The sequence below is a fragment of the Convolutriloba macropyga genome, unplaced genomic scaffold, assembly GCF_964194025.1.
Source record: "Convolutriloba macropyga unplaced genomic scaffold, txConMacr16.3 SCAFFOLD_3515, whole genome shotgun sequence".
Classification (NCBI taxonomy): Eukaryota; Metazoa; Xenacoelomorpha; order Acoela; family Convolutidae; genus Convolutriloba; species Convolutriloba macropyga.
In genome coordinates, this window is record NW_027452385.1 from 1 (window position 1) to 21,119 (window position 21,119).

Genomic DNA, 21,119 nt, shown 5'->3' on the forward strand with positions numbered 1-21,119 from the left:
GAGCAATTGAAAGTACAAATATATAGACGGATGATGACAGCCGAGTAGCCGCTAACGACTAAGTTCTCGTATTAAACGGTCAGCGAAACTCATTAATTTTGATAGTTTTCTTCTTTTTAAAACGGGCACCGAAGCGCGGGTTGATTTAGTTTAGATATGGGCAGAACTTTGATGAATGTTCTTGTCAAGATACTTATAATTTCATCACTTGGATTCGATCCCCGAGTTTTGCTCAGGTGTGGTTTAAATACAACAGAGATCAATGAATTTCACTTTGATGATCTAAAAATAAGTGTGGGCATGAAATGTTTTTTTTTTCATACAGAGGTCATACAGATGATAAAACAACACTGAAAAGTTTTAATCCTCTGTCAATGCATGAAAGAGAATAAAAAAGAAGTAGAAATTGTGTGAGACTATTGAACAAGTAGCTTATGTAAAATTATGTCCAAGAAAATACGCAGAACTTTTAAGCGAACGAAATTTGCTAACAAAAATAAAGTAGAGGCGAAATGACTCCTTTCTTTTTCAAAAGACAAATACCTCAACGATACATAGAGCAAAATATGCATTATCTCAGAAATGAAGCATTCATATAAAATTCGATAAACTCTTAATTATCTAAAACGCTTTTAGATAACAAATGAAGCAGAAGACCCTTCATTTTTGAAAGATAAAATTGTTTTAATTGTCTATGAAGATATCCGAACAGAATTTTAGGGACTACGCGCCAAAATATCAGCAATTCTTATATGTAAATGCACATGAATTTATTAGCCGGACCTAATTGCAGGCCCATATCAGTTCTAGGCAAGTCTTATTTTGTATTTTCAGTAATCTGAAAGTGTAAACGCAAGTCTTGCAAATCTTGACTAAGACTTGGATAACACTTCCAAGTTGACTCCCAAGAAAAAAATCTATTTCTTAAAATTATTGAATTATAAATTTTGAGTTTCAAAAACTTTGTAGCTTGGCACAATTTTAAAGCTAACTTTCAACCATTTTTGCGGTGCTCTTCAAAATTGATACTAACTGATACCAAAGTGTATTAGAGGACCCTCTGGTTCACAATGGGTCAGTAAAAGTGTATCTGGGCTGTTTTTTGTTTTTTTTTCAGGAGAGCACTTAGACGTGAACTTGGTCACCAACTTTTGCATTTAGACTGCCAAGTGTAAAAAATTCCATGAAAATTTCTAGCAAAACCTTCTCAATTATTAAATGTATAACTTTTTTAATGAAAAATTAAATAACAGTTCTTGACATTTTTATTACATAGAAATGTAGTATCACAATGTGTCCAAATTGGATGAAAATCTCAAATATTTTGATTCTGGGAAAAGAGGTGGGCTGCACTATCAAGGTCATGTTGTCTCAAACTGATCTTACTTGAAGAACTCTGACATTTTTTTTGAAAAGTCTACGTAAAAAATCTATTTTGCTGAAGCAAGAGACAAAAACCTAGCAAGTTTGTACCCAATTTGGAGTTTCTAGCGAACATTTTTTCAAGATCATCTAATGAATGTTCAGGTTTACCTTACAGAACATTTTTTAGGATAAGAGTTGTGATGCACTAGCTAGATTATGTTCTATTTCTACTCGGGGAAATTCCTGTTATTTGTTTTTAACGCAGTTTTTAGATATCCAGTTTCTCGAAGAATGTGACCTGATTCTGCCTCATTTGATCCCCGTTTTTACCAAAAATTTTTTTTTTTCACAAAGGTTTTGACATGATTTTTCACATTGATGGTTGAATAGTTTCTTTGCAAGATTTTGTGCTTTTCCTGAACTTGTGAATGCCGCTCTTCAACAATAGCTGTTTTGTATTGAAAAAGTTGTATTGAGGTAAATATGTTGACTAATTATGTTAAACATGACTGAATTTCTGTACCATGTTCCGATATACTTCATTTAAAAATCTGTAAAGCCGTATGCGTGGGATTTTGGAACAAAACTGTGTTTCAATATTTTGGGTTGCAGCATTTTTGTCAGCTGCCACCAGCTCGCATTCAAGAAATTTCACTTAAGAAAGATTTCTTGGATGAAAGATCATATTTATCATACAAGATCATTGATTGTTCAACAAAAAAAGCAAGAATTTTCTAATTAAGATCTTGCATTGTTTAAAAAGTGCTTGTGAAAAGTTTGCATGAGCAACCAAGACACTTTAATGATATCTGTATGGTTGCTAAGAACCAATCTATGACAAGACTAATTTTTAAGTAGATTGTTTCAGATTTGTTGCCTCTGATGAGTTAGCAAGGTGCAGCATAGTACCACGTCGGCGTGTAATAAAAACGCAAACTTCTGATCAAAAGATTCGAAACTTTTCAATTATATTCAGATTTCTCTAACATTTTCCCTAAATTTCAAATATTGTCAAAATCAGATTGACCTCATAGACAACATTTTCTTTCTGTAAGATATTGAGCAAAAACGTTGATAATTTTACGTTTCATCCCACAGTTATTAATTATTAAAAAATATTTACTATTTTGTGACCTTTGATCTTGGTCTGGTTTTAGAGGTTTCATTAAATCTTTTAAGACTGAAAAAGAATAATACTCGGAATCATGAAAAATTTTGGATGGTTAATATGATTAATATACGATGTTTATCTCATTGTTTAACAAACCGATGTGGCGTACGTTGAAGTCAACAAAACTAAAACAAATATTTTTTTTGATAAAATTTTTGCACCTTTTAAAAATATTTTTTCGTTTTTGTCTACTACTAATGATGAAACAACCAAAAGAAAATCTAAGGTGAGTTTAACAGTGACTATAGTCAGGTTCATTGTTCCGACCCCTCTTGAGGGAGAGAGAACTATATACTCAAATGGGTCTCTTTTTTTGTTCAGACAATTTTGGCCGATCGATTTATTCATCGTAGAGAGTTGAGACTGGTATCATTAGAAAGATTGTTCGGCGTAGAACATGGAATTAACAAGATTTTTTTAATTTTCTTTTTTTACAAGGAGTTATCGAGGTTTAAACTTTTGAGAAAATAGAGTGAATTCCGTTGTTTTAATTGGCATTTTCCAGAAATTCTGATTAAAATTTCGCCAATTTTGCTAAAAAATGTTAATTTTTTTAATGGAATTGTTGTTGATTTTTGTTAAAGACACAAAATATTGTCGGCTATATTTATTTAATTTTTTTGTCAGAAACTCTGGCTAAATATTTCAAAATTCGGACTTTTTTTAAAAAAACAGCACGAAACAAGTTTCTTGAGTCCACTTTGATTAAATTTGCAGGAAGTACACATCTAAACACCATACTAACACAATCTTTTTAGACTCAAAAGGGGATTATTCCTGCTTCAATTTCCATTGCCAAACCTCCGTATTTAAAAAATTGCCGTTTTTGCCAACTTAAGTCGTTGATTATCAAAAACAAAGCATTTATTTTTGATTTTTCAACTAACAAAACATCTATATATAAATCATTCTAAAAATAAGTGTTCTTAACGGACAAACAGAATTAGCAGTGCTATTTTTGGACAAATCTTGAACTGTCTAAACCCAAAACGAATTAAGCTTGTAATAAGTCGGTCTTTTTATAGAAAAAATCGATCTTTTTATATAATAATTAAATAACAGAACATTTCAATTCAAAGCTCACTAGTGAGAGGTCCAATTCGCTTCCTAAATATTTCCAAATTATTGTATTTATTTTTTAACTTGAAAGCTAATGGTCACTTTCACTTTTGAAAATATTTGATTTTTAAATTAAAATTGGCCTATTGAACTTTGCCTCCATTTTTCTCTTAATTTTGTCAATTGTAGCATGGTGTTAGCAATGAAAGAATGCTTTTTCTTTTTACTGATTTCCAATTCAATCTTTATTGCGGTTTTATACCTTAAATTATGATTTTCTGGCTTTGATTTCACAATTTTATTATTTTCAGATATTTGTATATATTTCATGTTTTCTAGGTTTATTACATTTTCACGTTATTGAGAGATCATATATGACATTACAATACTTTCTCGAAGAAGCTAAGTGCATTTTAAAACTTTGTCTTTAATTCTCGTTTTCAATTTGTCTTCTTAGTTGTATGAAAGTTCCTGTACAATGACCCGGTTTCATTGAGTTTATATAGCAAAATTAGATGGGCCGATATCCTGATATTAGTAGATAGCTGATGGCTTTCATGACTTTGAAATCAATTGCTATCCAAAATAAAAAAAAACACTTTTTAACTCGGGTTTTGTTCCTCTCATTGTCTGTTTGTTACCTAGTCTCTTTAAATACAGGCCAAATATGACAAAATTGTTGTCAATGGAAGGTGTCAAAAAACTGTTGTCAGAAAATCTCATGTTTTCAAAGAATTCGTTATGACCTTACTGGCTTCGACTCGGTTTTTCCGGGAGAAAAAGTAAATTATTTTTGTTTTTTACATATTTTATGGTCCTTTTGTTTACGAAAGATAGATTCTGGATAGTTGCAGGTCTCAAGGGTTTCCTTTGGAAGATTAAATAAAACTATTTAATTGTTTCTTTTTTAATTAAAGGCTTTCATGTCTTTGGTGAAAATCTTTTTTCAAAAAAAAATAATTTCTATTAATTCTGACATTTTTTTCTTTATGACTACTTGTTAACTAATTTCATTAATGAGAGGTCACATAATACATTGTTGGTGTTCGTTGAAGATGCAATCGAACATATTTTGAGGGCCAAAGTGTGGCTTTACGGCTTCAAAAGGGTTTTCTGGCAAAACAAAACTGATTTTTTGTTTGTTATCTATTTTGCGGTTCTGTTTGTAACCGCATTAAAACTTAATACAGACAGTTCTTGATTCCCGACTTTAGAAATACTGGTAATCGTAAGTCTACGGGATTATTTTGTTGATTTCTAATGGTTTTCATTATTTTGAAATTAATTGTTTTTAAAATAAAAATAAGCGAGTTTTAATCTTTTTGTTCTTTATTGTCTAATTGTTATCAAGCTTTATTGTGAACTGATCCCATAGCTTTTCCGGTGAATTACACAAGTTATTTTGCTAGTTTAGTTTTTACCTGATGTTTTTTTTTACTTTGTTATTAAGTTTTGTTTTTTAAGACGGACATAATTTTTTGGATGTAATTAATGTTTGTTGTTGTTGTTTGATTTTGCTGTTCGTCTTGAATCGCTTTCTTAATATTGGCTTGGCATATCTCGTAAATCTAATGCATTATTTGTTACTCCGCTGAGTTATTTGCTTTGGAGGCTATCTGTTCGCTCATTCAACTAATTTTTTTTTTGATAAATACTTGAATTTTTGGGGTTTTCGATCTGTTCCTCATTTGGTAGACATTTATGCCAAAATTGTGGATGAGTGCAGCCGGAACCTTACGTGCGATCGCACATTATTTATAGTGTTTATATGTTTATTTATAGTTTTATTGAACTCTCACCTTTGTTTTTAAGGCTCCATAAAGTATGAGACATAAATGAGTATTATCAAAATTTTGACCAAAAATTCAGTGAAAACAGAATTCTCTAAAACTATAATAGAGCTTTTTTTCAAGTTGACTTTTTAAAATAAAAAATGAAAACAAACTTTTGATGCGCAAAAAAAACGGCTATAATTCAATTGCAATTTATATTTCTATTTATATCAGATTCAAATATAATTTTATCATATATTTTCGTCAACTTGGGATCACTAAAATTTTGGTGGCCCGTTTTTTCACCCCTATTTATTTAACCCCTCCATCATTTAACCCTTCTATCATTTCACCCCGATTTTAATCTCTTGTCAAATAAGGACTATTTAATTAACAATATAGTCATTTGGCCATGCCTCGCGGGCCATGGCCATGCCCTATCGGCCCGTGGGACTTGATATGAAACTATCACAACCGAACATAGAATTAAGTTATCTACCTAAATCTGACAAAATATGACTTTAATGTTGACTCCTAATTGGCGGTATGAGATGATAAAGGGGTGAAATGATATAGGGGTTAAATGATAGAGGGGTTAAAAAATACGGGGTTAAAATATGCGGGGTTAAATGAATCGGGGTGAAAAGTAGAACCAAAATTTTGCCCAGATTAACTGATAATATCGAATTTACACTAAGTACACTTTCCATTATTTGCCATTTGGTTATGATGAAATCCAAATAACAAATTAGTACGCAGTCAACAATTTTGAACTGAATCAAAATTAGGTCAGTCAAATCTAACTTAATTTCATGTTATAAAGAGCGACAATTTCAAGGCTAGAATCGCAACCAAAAGCTTTGCAGTCTTCGGATTAAAAAATAGCCGGAATTCAATTTTTTTTGGAATATAGAGAGATTTGGCTCAACATGGTGTCTGTTATAGTTAAAACCATTATCTTCATTTTATTATTTTCAAATACACAGTCATCATTTCGGCCGAACTGGGGCTCTTTACTTTTCATTCTTCCAAACCAATTCACAGAAATTGGGCGAAAGTGTGCGGACAAAAGGTGAGTTATTTGGTTGTACTTTTATCACCCCAATTAAAATAACCCTTTTAAATTAATCATAAACTATACCTTTTCACCCTATAACATTTTACCACGCTAACTTTTTTTTACCCGGGTCGAGGTTTTTTGGGTAAATTTTTGTAAGAAATGCGGTGAATGCGGTGAATTTTTGTGAGAAATGCGGTGATTGAGGTGAATGCGTTGAAAAAAAAAATTTCACCGCATTTCTTACAAAAGTTCACCGCAAAAATCACCGCATTTCTTACAAAAATTCACCGAATCCGCTTTAGTGGCAAATTAATGTAAGAAATGCGGTGAAAGCGGTGAAAAAAAATTCACCGCATTTCACCGCATTTCTTACAAAATTTCACCGCGAAATTCACCGCATTTCTTACAAGAATTCAACGCATTCGCTTTCCAACGTTTACTCAATCTTATTTAAATTCACTAGAAATAACCACAAATTGCGTGAGAGTTGGCGCAGTGGAATAAGCAGATGAAGACATGCAGGAGGTGACAAGTTCGAACCCGGGTAGGGACGACTCTTTTTTGTAAGAATACTGAGAACGCGGTGAAAATAAATAATTCACCGCAATTCACCGCATTCACCGCAAAAAGATGTAAGAAATACGCGGTGAAAATTATTTTTTTTTCACCGCATTTCACCGCATTTCTTACCAAAATTCACAACCAAACCTCCACCCGGGTACCCCCAATGCACATTTTTCAAACTCTCCAAAATTTGGTGAAACTTTTGGGTGTTCATATGATTTTTGGGTACTATTTTTTGTGATTTTACACAAACCCTAAGTATTTCTTAATGTGAATGTACTAATAATATAAGAAATTAAAACCGGTGTTCAAAGAAAGTACAGTAAATTAATCGAACTTTGACGTATTAAGGGTAAGAAAAGCGCGATAACCAGTTGCATTCAATGGATTGTGGCTCAATTTTGGGGTTAAAAGAAATTAAAAAAGTCCCCCCTTTTGGCATCCTGGAATTAACTCCTGTTAATGAAACCATCTTTGAAAGGTTTCTGTAACCGTTGAGATGAATTATTGGAGTCAATCAGCTCACTACTAACCTGAGGTCTTTACCATTATCCCATGAAATTATAGCCTTCATTACGATATATTTACAATGATTGGGGGGTTATAGGTTATCTAACCGCTAACCTGAGGGGGGCTATAATGGGAAAAACCCGAAACCTGAACAGACGATGACATTTCTGCAGAGCAGCAAGAATTACAGCTAGCAACCAATTTCTATAGCAATCGTTCGTATTTTCTCAAAGTTGTGTCGCAGAAACAATAATCGAAACTCTGTTGATACAAGCAATTTTGATTTCGCCTCAAAGCATACGGACTTCTGAGGGCTTTTCAGAACACCGGCGCCAGCGCATCGTCACTGCTCACGTTACGTCAAAATTTCTCTCCGTAAAATATAAAACGATAGCCAGAAACAGCTACGAACAAAAATTGGGTCTTTCCCATTATAGCCCCCCTCATTATGGTATAATTACCATGATTGGGGTGCTATGGGTTATCTGACCACTAAGCTTGGGGCGGGGCATAATGGAAACGACCCCTAACCTAAAAATTATCACGTGCAAAGTAACCCTTTTCCTCAAGGAAATTATCCCGAGTATTAACAGCTTGTTTTCCATACTGGTTACCTAAGGTCATCATCACAGACTTAAATGATCTTCAGAGCAAAGATCTCGGTAGTAGCTAATCAAATTAGAGCGGGCTGCTACAGATCTGTTTATGTATGCCGATATAACTTGACAAAAGATATAACAAATCGAAGGCAAACATATATGTTTAAGAGCTGTTTGTCCTATATGTTAATTTATAAAAAGAAAAACTTTAAGTGTACACGCTTACTAATTACCAGTTGATTAGTTGAATCGAGATGAGCTGGAGTTCTTATTCTTGTTGCGCAGATTTGAAAAAGTAGTCTTCTGATGTTAAACTGAAGTTGTCACAGGACGGAAAAGTTGTTGTTATTAGAACTTGAAGAAATTGTTTTCCTGTAGTTTAATCCAGAATGTTGTTTATCAAGTGATATTTAATTCGAAAAAGGCAGACGACTGTTGTCTGCAGTCTGAAGCAGTTACAATAAATAAAGTCCGTCTTTTCCAATTCGCTGATAGCAACTTAAAACTTATTCCCAGCTCCGTTTGGTCCAAAAGGGAGCGGAAAACAATTGTTCACGTTCATAGTGAAATTGTTTCCTAATTTTCCTATTGGCCAAGAAATTGAGAGAAATAACTCTGCTCATCTCAAGAAATTATTTTTTTCTTCCTTGGAGAAATATTTAAAAACGGGAGGCTTTGAGCCTGTTTCATCATTGCGTTTTGTCATGGCTCCTTAATCTTTTCCCTTTTGCTCATGTAACCTTGAATATTGTGGGGGAATTTATTGCTTTTCTTCAGATGCACATGCTCTTAGTAGTTTTCTTGAGTTGCAAATGTCAGTCAAAGAGCAGGGAAATTGAGCAGTATTAGCCATGTCTAGTCATATTTAGTTCTAATTCTAGTTTGGATTTGGTCCTGGATAATCCAGGCCTAAACTGATGCTCGTTTATTCATTAGAAAACAAAAGGCTCAATTGCCAATATATCGTTAGCCTAAGCGAGCGGGGTTAATTTGTTTGGTGGGTGCTAAAAGTATTAGGAGTTAACGCTTAAAAGTATGCGGCGGTATTTATTTGCTTTCCGGTATTTATTATCCGTTCACTTTTTTTGGTTCTAAAACTAAAAGCTGAATCTTGGATTGTTCTACTTAGTTTTTAATTAAGATATTTTTGAAGTATTTTTTTAGGCAATTAGGTTTCGAATAAGCTTTTCTGATCTCTCTTTAACTGACAAGTTGATAATAATTTGATACTAATGTAAAATTTTTGTCATAATAGTGACCAAAGTTTGTCATTATTTTAAAACCTACTCAAGCACTGACAGAATAGATAATAGGGACAGATATTTACCTTTTTGATACATAATTAAACCTAATTGTTCTTATCTGTACGTCTCGTCAAAGCGTGCCTCAAACTTCAGCTAAGGGTTAAAATCAGTTATTTTTTCTGGATAAGTTCACTGGATAAAAATTCAGGTTTTACAACGTAATTTTTACTCTAAACTTTCAGCAAAAATTAGGTTTTTCTCTCAGAAAATATCTTTAGTATTTTTTGTTGGAGCTAGCTTGCGTCAGAGGAGAAAAAAGAAGCAAAAAAATTGAGCAGGCAAAACTCATTTGTATTAGTTGTTCATTTGTGTTCATATTCTGCTTCTTCAGCAACTGTTTAGACACAATAATATTGGTAGTTATAGCTTTACTTACAGTTACTGTTATATTCAGGTGAAAAAAGGAAAACGGGGGAAAAGCAATTTAACAGAGACTAAACAGTGCCAGGCTTGGCAAACTGTTTTCTTCTTATAACTCAGTTCACATAAACGCAAAAATTAACTTTTTATTGCGTCTTCCGTTTCCAACTGTTCTTGATCCGTAAATTGTTGTGTCTTGTTTTGAAGAGATTCCGTACTGTGTTATTTGCAGCAAACCCATTCCAATTTGATATCGGAAACAACAAGGTTGCCCAATAGTCAGATACTGAAATTGTAATGCAACGGTAAGATTTTAAGCTATTATAAATTTGAAAAGAAATTGAACTAAAGACAAAAAATCAGGACAGACTTCGATCCTCTTAAACAAATTGGCTGACGTAAAGATTTCCTGATCAAGTCGGTTAGGCGAGCAGCCATTACATTTTATCGCCCGTTCCCCGCACAGTGGAAAAAAACACTGCCTTCCAAACTTTTTACGGGAGTTCCAAAGGCGCATCCAGACATCAATCGAGCAAATCAGTTACAAAACAACGACAAGTCCAACCGAACAGTGCAATTAAAAAGGCTGGTTGAGTTTCGAAACCTGACAAAAGCAAACAAGCAATATGAGCCGGATCAGCTGTTGTTACAGTTTGACAGAAAAATATAAAATAAAATTCATCAGAGGAATTTAATGCTGAGCAAAAACTCGGCTATAAATTAACTTAAGATTCAGTTTGCCCAAATATTTTTATAATTGTTTATGAACAAAATATTCACGTCTTAGGAAACGAATTTCAGAGTCATAACAAATTGAAACCATATTCAAAAAATGTTCTAAAAATATGGAGAGAATCAGCAGCAGAACTCAGAGATAATATTGACAAAGATTGGCTGGAGCACAAAAACACGTCTGTGCAATCAAAACTGATTAACATTTCAGTCAACGCCAATAGGAATTTACCAATAAGGATGGTAACAATCCTCACCCAAATGGAGCATTAGCCTCACAAATTTATCAAAATCAGATAATAATGAAGGAGTAATATAACGAGAAGGCCTCTGAGACTTCTTTAGCGAAAAAAGAAAAAAATGCCAATATACATATACTTGACAAAAACTTGAAAACAAATATGCAAATTGAGTGAGCACGATTCAATTGAGAAATGCGAGAGTAAGAGCTAAAGTCAAAAAAGCTAGAGATGCGACAACACCTTCTAAAATAGGAGCGCCAATTAGGGGGCAAATTAAAAGGAATGGCTTTAGAAAACGATGACCTACGTTCTCAGCCATCCAGTTTGCGCGACATGTCCAATTGATAGTCAAAAAAGTAACGCAAATTGCGCAGAGAAAATAGATAAAACTATAACTCCAGCAAGATCAAAAATCATCATTTATGGCAACCCAGCATTGAATCATTAAAAACGTAATGCTGGGATCACAAACGTAATTTCTAGCTGTTATAACTTAATTGTTTATCAAATACGAAACCTATGAGATTTCTACACCCAAAGTTGAAGTTGAACAGCTTCGATGGAAAACCCTGGGAGTGGCCTAAATGGTATAGCATGTTTACTGCAATTTGCAGCACTAGATAAACGCACGTCTCCCGATTCAGAAGAAATGAGCCATTTGAAGGCGCAACTAAAAGGCAAAACAAATTTCGCAGTCTTCGGATTTTGGTATTCTGGACAGTGCTACCAATCTACAAAGAAATGAAGTCATGAAAGAGAAGCTCGAAAGCTTGCGAATAGCAATCGTTTCATGACTCTGCAAGCCAGATTCACTTTTCTGTTTTTTTGTCTAACTTTGTGAACGTACTGGAAAAGTACAAACAAGGTTTTGGTCTGCCATCGTGTTTGAAATTTTAAATGACAATTGATAAGCTACCACAAGCTCTCAAAGATAAAAAGTTGGCTCTAAATTGATGATAAAGACGAGAACTAGTTTGATCTAATTATGTTTAGGAAATGGCCACCATGAATGACATAAATGCATGAAGGATTCTCTGTGTTTAAAAGTGAGTGACATGAGGAACACAGGCGAAATACAAAGGAACAAAATCAGTTCTCGAAGACAGCGAACTTTATTGCAGTCAGAAAAAAAAGGGTACTAGGCAAACGCAACAATAACTGCCCACTCTTAGCTGATGGCACTCATAAAATATAGAACTAACCTTTTTTCAAAAACATGGGTATGAACGAAAGATATGTATCAGTGGACAAGCAACATTTATGTTATGGATGTCTGGGAAAATGACATGCAATCAGAAAGTTCAAGGTGAACGTGGATGGTAACAAAGAATATACCAAAAAAACACAAACGATAGCTTCACTCTGAAAACATTATTAAGGGCAATAAAGCACTCAACGTAAGCGATGCACGAAGTTTCACGCTTTCTTCAGGTAGTTCCTGTCTCACTCCCCAGTAGATGCTTTTGAATGAACGCATATGGCTTCATCTACAGAAGATCAAAATTATCAGACGTAGATCAAACCACTCAACAGATGTTGAAAGCACTAGGCACCTTTTGTTCTTTATAAAGCTGGCATACACTGAATGACAAAACTGAAGACAAAAGGCTGTTGTAATTTTCATGGGAATAATTTCAACGGCGCACTAGCTCGAGGCGTTTAAAACACGTCAATTTTTTTGGGAAATACATTTTATGAGCAATATAAACTGAAACCAATTTTCAACCACGTCAAAAGAAATCCAAACAGAAGATTCAATATAATGGAAATTAGGATCATTACAGGTCAACATACCTTTGAATGACAAAAATTGTTTGATCACAAGACAGGAACACGAAGTGAACATTTAGTTAGTGGAGCGCTGAAGGGCAAGAGATGGCAAATTTTTTGTCCTTAAAAATCAGGTGTGGTACCAACTGATAAACTCAAACAAACTCGACAAAATGCGACGTGTTTGTAATGCTACATCAATTTAAAAAGACATAAGGCCAAATGACGAGCTACTAACCGGATTTGATTTTATTGCATGAATTTACTGAAACACGTTTTAGACCCCGAGAAGGACCAATAGCTTTGACGGACCAAAATTGAGTCAATTTTTTCTGAAAATCAAAAAATTGCTGAATGACATGAAAATTGCCTGAGACTTCTTTGCAGACCAAAATTGAACTAACTTGAGCAAAATTATGCGTATCAACGAAAAATTTTTGGAGCAAAGAGATCACCAACTTGAACGAACTACGCCCTGAAGCGAGTGGCAACTGAAAACGAGGACGAGTACTCAATTTTAACAAAATTAATCCAACAAAATTTGTCAATGGACGACTTCTTCAAATCGTTTTACACTCCGGAAGAAGCAATCAATGTTTTCGAACAACTCAACAACTCCTGACAAAATGAGGATTTGAACTGAAATAGTGGATCAAAAACAGCAGTAAAGTGACCAAAAAAATCTCTAAGGACTTTGCATCAATCAGCAACACCAAGAAAAAGTATTGATATAGACCAGTAAAGTGAGTTCGACCGTGGGTGGATTTCAATGGAACCTTACTGAAAACATTTTGCAGCTATGCAGGGGCACCAGCAAAAAATTTAAACGTCAATTATCCAGAGGAGGACTTTTGTCTATAACTTCTTTAGGGTTTGATCCTCTTGATATGTTTGCAACTTCATCAAAAGTGCAACTTCATCTAATATGGATCAAAATTATCATATATCGATCAAACGTTTCAAAATAAGAAGAAGTTTGAAGCCCAAGGTACCGACGTTAAGCTTAATATGGCTGACATACTTGGCATGAAGGATCTGACGACAAAAAAACGATATTGTAAAAAATAATTTGAATAAATTAAACGGTGCACTAGCTCGCGGCGTTTGTTATACGTCAATTTCTTTGGGGAATACAAACTACGACCAATGTAAACTGAAACCAAATTTCAACCACGTCAATAGACATCCAAACAGAAGTTTCAATATGATGGAATTATACGTCAAGATACCTTTGAAATACAAAAATCATTTGACCACAAGACGAGAATATGGAGTGAACCTGTTGCTGTCCAGACATACTTATTGAGGGCAGTTAGTGAAGCGCTGAATGACAAGAGAGGGCAAAATTTTTGTCCTTTCACCAGCAAGAGGACTTAAGAATGGCGGAAACTCTCCAACACTGGTACGGCATAGAGACCTACGATTTCAAAGTCAACGTCGTGTATCAGGCAGAGGAGGAATGGCAAGCGCAAAAGATGCTAGGGAACTACAAAGTTAATAGGCGAGCGTTATGAAGTGTGATTTCAATAGAGTGGACCAGAGCCTAAACAACCAACTACAGCACAGCCTTCAGTCTGGTTTACTCACTCTACCACCAAGGATAACTAAGAGACCTGAACTTCAAAATTTTATATCGAAAGTCGTCTAATACAGACGTTGACAAGGGATTCATTAAAAAGTTTAAAATGCAAAGTTCCAAGGAAATGTTGTGAAAGAATGATATTTGACGCATCTTTCCTGACTTACCGCATGGGTTGAAAGAGGCAATTTTTAAACTCCGAAAAGGCGATCAACAGCGAGGACAAGTCTTCAATTGCAGCGAAGACAATCCAAAACAATTTCTCAACAGATGACTTCATCACCTCATACAACACTCCTGAAAGAGCAGTCAATGTTTTTGAACAACTCAAAAACTCCTGTCAAAGTAGATATTGGAGCTGAAAAATTGGATCAACAACGGCAGTACAGTGACTAAAAAAATCCCGGGGGAATTTAAATCAATCAGCAACCCCAAGCAAGTGTTATTATAACCTAGTAAGGTGAGTTTGTCCCTGTGTAGATTTCAATGCAACGTACATTTAAAAACATGTAGATCTGCAGCGACACTAGTGAAAAAGTTGAAACATCAGTCACCCAGAGGAAGAATTTGTCTATAATTTTTTCAGTGTCTGATCCATTTTGACTGTTTGCAGCGTTAAGTGTTCACAAAAGACGAGTTCTGAGGAGCGTCGGGGAAAAAGTAGGCAACAATGGCACCACTCAGTGGACGATTACGACGATTAGCTGTTTCTGAAATGAAAGAATCAGCATACAGATTTTGGAGAAGACAGGATCCGTAAAAGATACTTCACCTAACCACCAGCCTATTTGAGCTTCATGTCTTCAGTGACGAATCAGAACACACGAATTGAGTAGCGGCTTATCTACAATAAAAGACCCTGCAATAATCAGCAGACTTGACACTTGTAACCGGAATGTGCACTGTTGAACTGGTGCGACACCTTTCAGTATGAGGCTCTGAGCGACAAGCAATAGTCGCCAACTGCAAGAATAGATATTTAAAGATGAGAAAGCAAGAATTTAGAGTTTGAAGTTTGGATAGTCTCCGCTGCTGTTATGCAATGGATTCACAGTTCTCACCGCAAACAGCAGATCTTTGTAGCGACCAAGTTGTTGAAATTTTGGAAACAACCGATTTTTCTCCGTCGGATCATGTGAGTGGTATCGACAGTCTAGCAGACGTTGGGACAAAATTCACCAAAGTTGAAAACTTCACGAAAAGAGAATGGCTCACTGGGCAGACCTGGTTGAAGCAACCAGACAACGAATGGCATGAGCAGGTGAATCTACAATTGCTTGCGACGAACAAAACATACAAAGGTCCTTCGTAATAACAATTGAAGAAAAAAACTATTTCCATGATTCAGCATTTTCAAACTATTGGTAAATACAGTGACATATGTGCAGTGAGCATTGAGAAAATTGAAATCAGTCACAAAAATAATTGGCAGTAAAGAACAAGAAAAAACCAAGTTAACCATTTTCAAAATACTGCAGCAAGAACAGTTTGCTGAAGACATGAATTCTCTCAAAGTTGAGAAGGAAATTTCAAAAAGCAGCAAAATTTGACAGTTCACACCATTCATTAACAGAAAGAGATTTACTCTGAGAAAAGCAGAACGTGCAAAATCAATTGGATTTCAATGAAAGCATCCAATACTATTAGATTGAAAAAATCACGGAGTTGATCTGTTCTTGCGTAACAACAACAAGCAAAAAATTTCATGAGAGGAATTTCTGGTAACAAAGGTGTCAGAAATGTTTTTCGGCAGTTATTCCGGATGATTGGCCTACGAAAAACCGAACTCTCGAAGAAGAACAAATGTATCAATTGCCGGAGAAGCAGGGCACAAACAGTGACTATAGTGATGGCAGAGCTACCTTTCGAACTGCTGGAAGCTTCAACAGCTTTTGCAAACGTTGGAGTATACTACTCTGGCCTTCTCACAGCCAGAAAGTTGGCGCAGAATTAAAAAGTGTTGATTTTGTTTGTGCGTATGTCTAACGGTACGAGACATGCATATAGAAATCGTCTCAAAATTAGATATAGACAGAATTGTCTGAATGCAATTAAGAGGTTCACAGCTCCAACAGGCAAAAAAATGCAATGATCAGTGACAATGGGATAAATTTCGTTGGAGCAGTCCGAGAGATGAAAGAATAAAATGCATCATGACATTAAAAAAAGATTTGAGGAAAATTTTGTTCAGCAAGGAATCAGATTGAAATTCAAGCCCCCGCAGCACTTTACTTAAAAAGAGTGTTTGAGCGACTGGTCAGAAGTTGCAAGAATGCATTGTATGCAGTGTTGAGGAACCGAGCAAATACGGAAGACGTTCATTCAACAATATTGTCCCATGTTGAGCAGACGTTAAATGTTATACCATTGACAATAATCTGTTCTGATGTTAGTGACTTAAAAACTTTTACCAAGAACAATTTTCTGCATGAGAACGAAAACTTTGTCTAAAAAACTTACCATAAGCAGAAGAGTTTGTTAATCAATGAAAGCTCTAGCGAAAAAAAAAGCTCATTATAATCTTATCTGGGGCAGATTCCAAAACAAAATTATCTGCCAACATTGAACAATCGGCGAAAGTGAAAAAATGAACCCAATAGAAGTGTGAACGAAGATGATCTTGTTTAGTTGGTCAAAAACAGTAACAAATAAGGGTACTGCAAACGAGAGGCGGTGTTAGAGATGAGTTTGCGGAGCTCGACTAAAAGGAAAAAGAGAGAGCAGCGGAAAACTGAGAAGAAAAACTCCTCTGTATCAGTTGTTCATTTTGCCCACTGTCTGATGACATAATCTTTAGTCATGATACAGTAATAGTTAGAGTTCCAGTTACTGTTATAATCACGTGAAAGAAGTAAAAACGGAAAAAAAATAGAACGCAACCTAACAAAAAATCAACAATATTAGCCTGAGCAAGCGGCTTTCTTCATGTATCTCAGCAAAATTTTTGGTAGGTGTACTATTTTGAGCCGTACAAAACGTGTTACTGTGTCTTGAGTTTTAAACATTCCTGAGCAGTAAGTGGTTTTTGTCTCTCCAATTGACAGTTTTTCTTGAGCAGTAAATTATTTGTGACTGTATTAAGTATCTACGAGTTACTTGAGCTCCAAACAATTTGTTACGAGCCCCAGATTCCGTTGTTTGTAATTGCAAAAGTCAAAAATCAAAAGAAATTATGGTTTATAAAAATTTCACAAGGAATACGTATATCTTTGTCTCCGACTTTTTTATCTATTGAAATGATCTGATATAGATATATAGATTCTAAATAGTGTGATCAGTAGCAAATTCATTCGAATTTGATATTGCAATAACTAAGATTTGCCAATACTAAGAAACTGAAACTGTAACGCAACGGTATGAATATAGCGGATATACAGTTATAAAAGCAAAATATCCGGCAGATTTTGAACCGCTGATACGAACTGATTGGTATAGAGTTTCTGTCATTGCAATCGATTGGGAGAGCAGCCGTTACATCTCTTGTAGACAAAGGTTCCTTTGAAGGGAAAATAATGGCTGTATCCTAAAAATTTTCAAGGTCAAAGCTTTTTTGCAAAAATGTTTTTGTTGATCTCTGTTGTTATCGCAATGGACATCGACAAAATTGTCCGCGTTTATTGGATTGTATAATGCATGAACCACCTCTTTAAGTTTATTGGCTGACCTGGTATTTTTTCTAAGCCAAAAAGTTTGTTGAATACGTTTCCAGAACCTTCAGTGGTTTTGAATCACAAAATGAATCACAAAAGTTTCACTGAGGAAAACAAGCTAGACTTGGTGGCCTGTGTTGAGTTTTTTTCCCGAGTCGAGCATTTTCAGAAAAAAATTACCGGGAAAACAGTGAGAAGAACCTAAGAATATATTTTTTCCACAGGTAGTTTAATATAACTTTCTTTTCATTTCGAGCTCGCATTATTGCCTGAGCTGCTATCGGACATTTTATCAAGAGGGAAGAGATGGCGACTATGAAGCTCCACTAGATTACGAAGAAGATATGTCAGTTGGAGTATTAGTTGGCGAATTCCAGTGGAAAATTTCGCAATGGTGGAGACGAATCAACTTTTTCAGTGAATTACCTGAAGGTTTACTTATAACTATAAAGTAGTATATGCAGTGAAATTATATATAATTAGGAGCGTGCAAAATAATAGTAATGATCATGCAATCAACAAGATTAGAAAATAGTTTCCTAAAAAGTTGTATTGGTTATTATTAATATGATTTATTCAATTTGTTAAAAACCGTCGCCTTTGATTTGTAAAGAAAATAGTTTTATAGGATTTTAAGACCTTCCTTCTGATTCATTTTTTCTCAACGCTACTTTTAATATCAAAAAACCTAAAGTGAGTCTTTTTTTTCAAAAAAATGTCCTGAAAGGAAAAATTTTCTTCGATGCATTGCAGGGAAATTTCGACTTGCGGAGATATGAAAAAATTTAGCTGCTTTGAAATTTTTTTCCGAAAACGAGCAAAAAGGAAAAATATTCGATGAACGTGCCATTTTTCATTGCCACGTCTTAAGCAGAGTTCTAAATTTAATTGAGTTGAGGGATGGATTAATTTTCCATTGATAGAGTTTTTTTTGGTTTTTCAAAATTATCTCAAAGGGCAATAGTCAGGTGACGGAATTTGTTACTTTCAAAGGAAAATCAATTTGAATAAACTTGTTTGGAGCAAAAAAAAGGTAATTTAACACTTTCTGAAAGTTCTCCCGAAGCCAGATTAGTAAGATTCATTTTTGTATATGAATTAGCTAGCTAACCACTCTAGCAGCTGAATAGAAACATTTTGATACTCGCAATAATCTTATTTTGGATTTTTCCTTTTTAAAAAATGGGAAATTTCAATTTTTTTTCCACATAACATGAAAACCTAAAAGAGGCCAAGTGGCGTTAACACAAAATTTTTTTTTCAATTTCAAGAAGAATTTTATCATTTTTTGTTTGCCAGGCCGGTTAATTACCACTTTTCCTTTTACAAATGTCCTATAACACATCAGTAAGGGGACCAAAATTTTTCGCCCTTGGAAATTTGTGATGAGTATTTTATGATGCACAAAAATTGAAATTTATGGTCTTTGATGATATTTTGAAGATCAGTTTATCCACATAGAAGATAAACTAATTTTCCACCCAATGCATGATATCGTCTTTTGAATGTCACATTGAAACACTCACTGCTCAAGACTGTCATGCTTATCGAAGCAGTGTGAAGTGCAAAACATTAAAATTTCAGGTTTAGTCACTGTTTAATATGTGCATTTTTAACTCTATCTCCATATATACAATATCGGATGTATTCACTATTCAAAAACTAACATTAACAAATTCCGAGGTGAAATAAATTGAAGGAATTAAATTTTTAAAACTTGTATCATGAATCTCATTTTTATTTTCGTTCTCTACTACGTAGAGTTGTGAATATCGCTCATTACCTATGCAATTTATCTTGATCAATTTACAAAACAAGTTGATCAGTACACTTTCTGTGTAAAAAGATGCGACTAATAATATTGTTACAATTTGTTTCTTCAAATTTTATATTTGAATCTTGAGTTCTATGTTTTAGTTTTAACAAGAAATATTAATTCGTATATATCAAAAATATTGTCAAGTTTTAATTACAATGTTATTTGAAGTCATCGCTAACGTTTAATTGTCTAAGTATACAATACATTAAAAACTACTGCGGATACTTTCGTCTTAAAAAAAGCAAATATTTTTATTTTTTGCCAAAGTGTGCTTCTAACGAAGTATTTAATTCACTTTCAACGATTGCTTATCACCGTTTGTGATATAAAAAGCAAAATTAATTATATCTTCTATTGTTTTCTCTTCAATAATTGTTAGAAAATTTTGACTCATTTATCCAATGGGTAACTACGATACGTTAGCTTGGCAGTTTCCACTTTTTCATTAGGACTAAAACTTCTCATAGTGAACAAACTCTACCGCGAACATTTTTTGGGCAGCTCGTTCTTGATGAATTCATCTATTTTTTAAAATTTTTGATGCTCTTTAGATATCTATTTTTTTCATTGTGAACGCAAACTGATTGAATGCAATCTAAATTTGAGACAATTCATTTAAGGGTGCCGGAAATAATTTTGATGTCAAATGTACTTTAGCACAAACTACCTCAGCTACCCTAGAGCGGACATGTGCGCATTTTATATGCGAAAAGCGAATAAAACAACGCAGACTTTTAAATTCAAAAATGCGAAAATAGAAATTGCTATTCAAAAACTGCATAGTAGCCAGGGTATAGAGAATTAGGGTCTTTGCCTCGGGCACTTTTGTTGGTAGATTTTTCAAAATATCCGTACACTTTTTAAAAGTAAGACAAAAATTATTTTCCAAAAAAACTTCATGATATTTCATTCAAATATTATTAAAAAATGCCTTTATCTAATGGTTTTAAAATAAGTACAGAAAAAGGACAAAAAATAAGTAAATCAACACAAAAAGTAACTTGGCTAATAATTTGTCATAACTTGTCAGTTAATAATGTGTTATTTCAGAAGACTGCTGTGAAGATCAGGGGAACAAATATCTTCTCTACGGATATATAAATCAAAACTTGTCACCCGATGACTATTTGCATACACTCACAAACTATAATTCTGAAAGCATGAGAATAAATCATCTATGGGTAAGTATCGCTGGGAGTTAAATGACGTCATAACAGCCATAAAAGACGTCATAACTGATTTTTATAGCTGTTCAGTCTTGCCTCTTTTCCATTTCGCATGATCGCGTATTGTTGTATATTTTTCCAGCAAAAAATTTTTTCATCGAGACCTTGAAAGATAAACTTTTCGCCTCGACCAGGGAATAAAAAAACCGAGACATTTATTTCACTGAATTTTGTTGGTGTTCAAGGCTCTGGTATAAATTTTAGTATATGAAATGTATGCCGCATTTTGGTACTTTTGGTACAACATCAACCTCAGCTGCTTCAACTGACCTAAAACTGATTCAAGGGTTATTAGTCATTATTAATCACTGAGGGCTGCTTCTTAAGGACCCAATTA

At 34.3% G+C, this 21,119-nt stretch overlaps 1 protein-coding gene across 1 annotated transcript; it reads left to right on the plus strand.

Moving 5' to 3' along the window:
- Positions 1-6,180: 6,180 nt before the first annotated feature.
- Positions 6,181-20,737, plus strand: LOC142357439 (uncharacterized; the record flags this gene model as incomplete). The annotated part of the gene is made up of 3 exons (XM_075409070.1): positions 6,181-6,439; positions 17,994-18,169; positions 20,607-20,737. Coding segments are annotated over exons 1-3 (450 nt in total), but the record flags the coding sequence as incomplete, so codon positions are not given.
- Between the last annotated feature and the right edge of the window lie 382 nt (positions 20,738-21,119).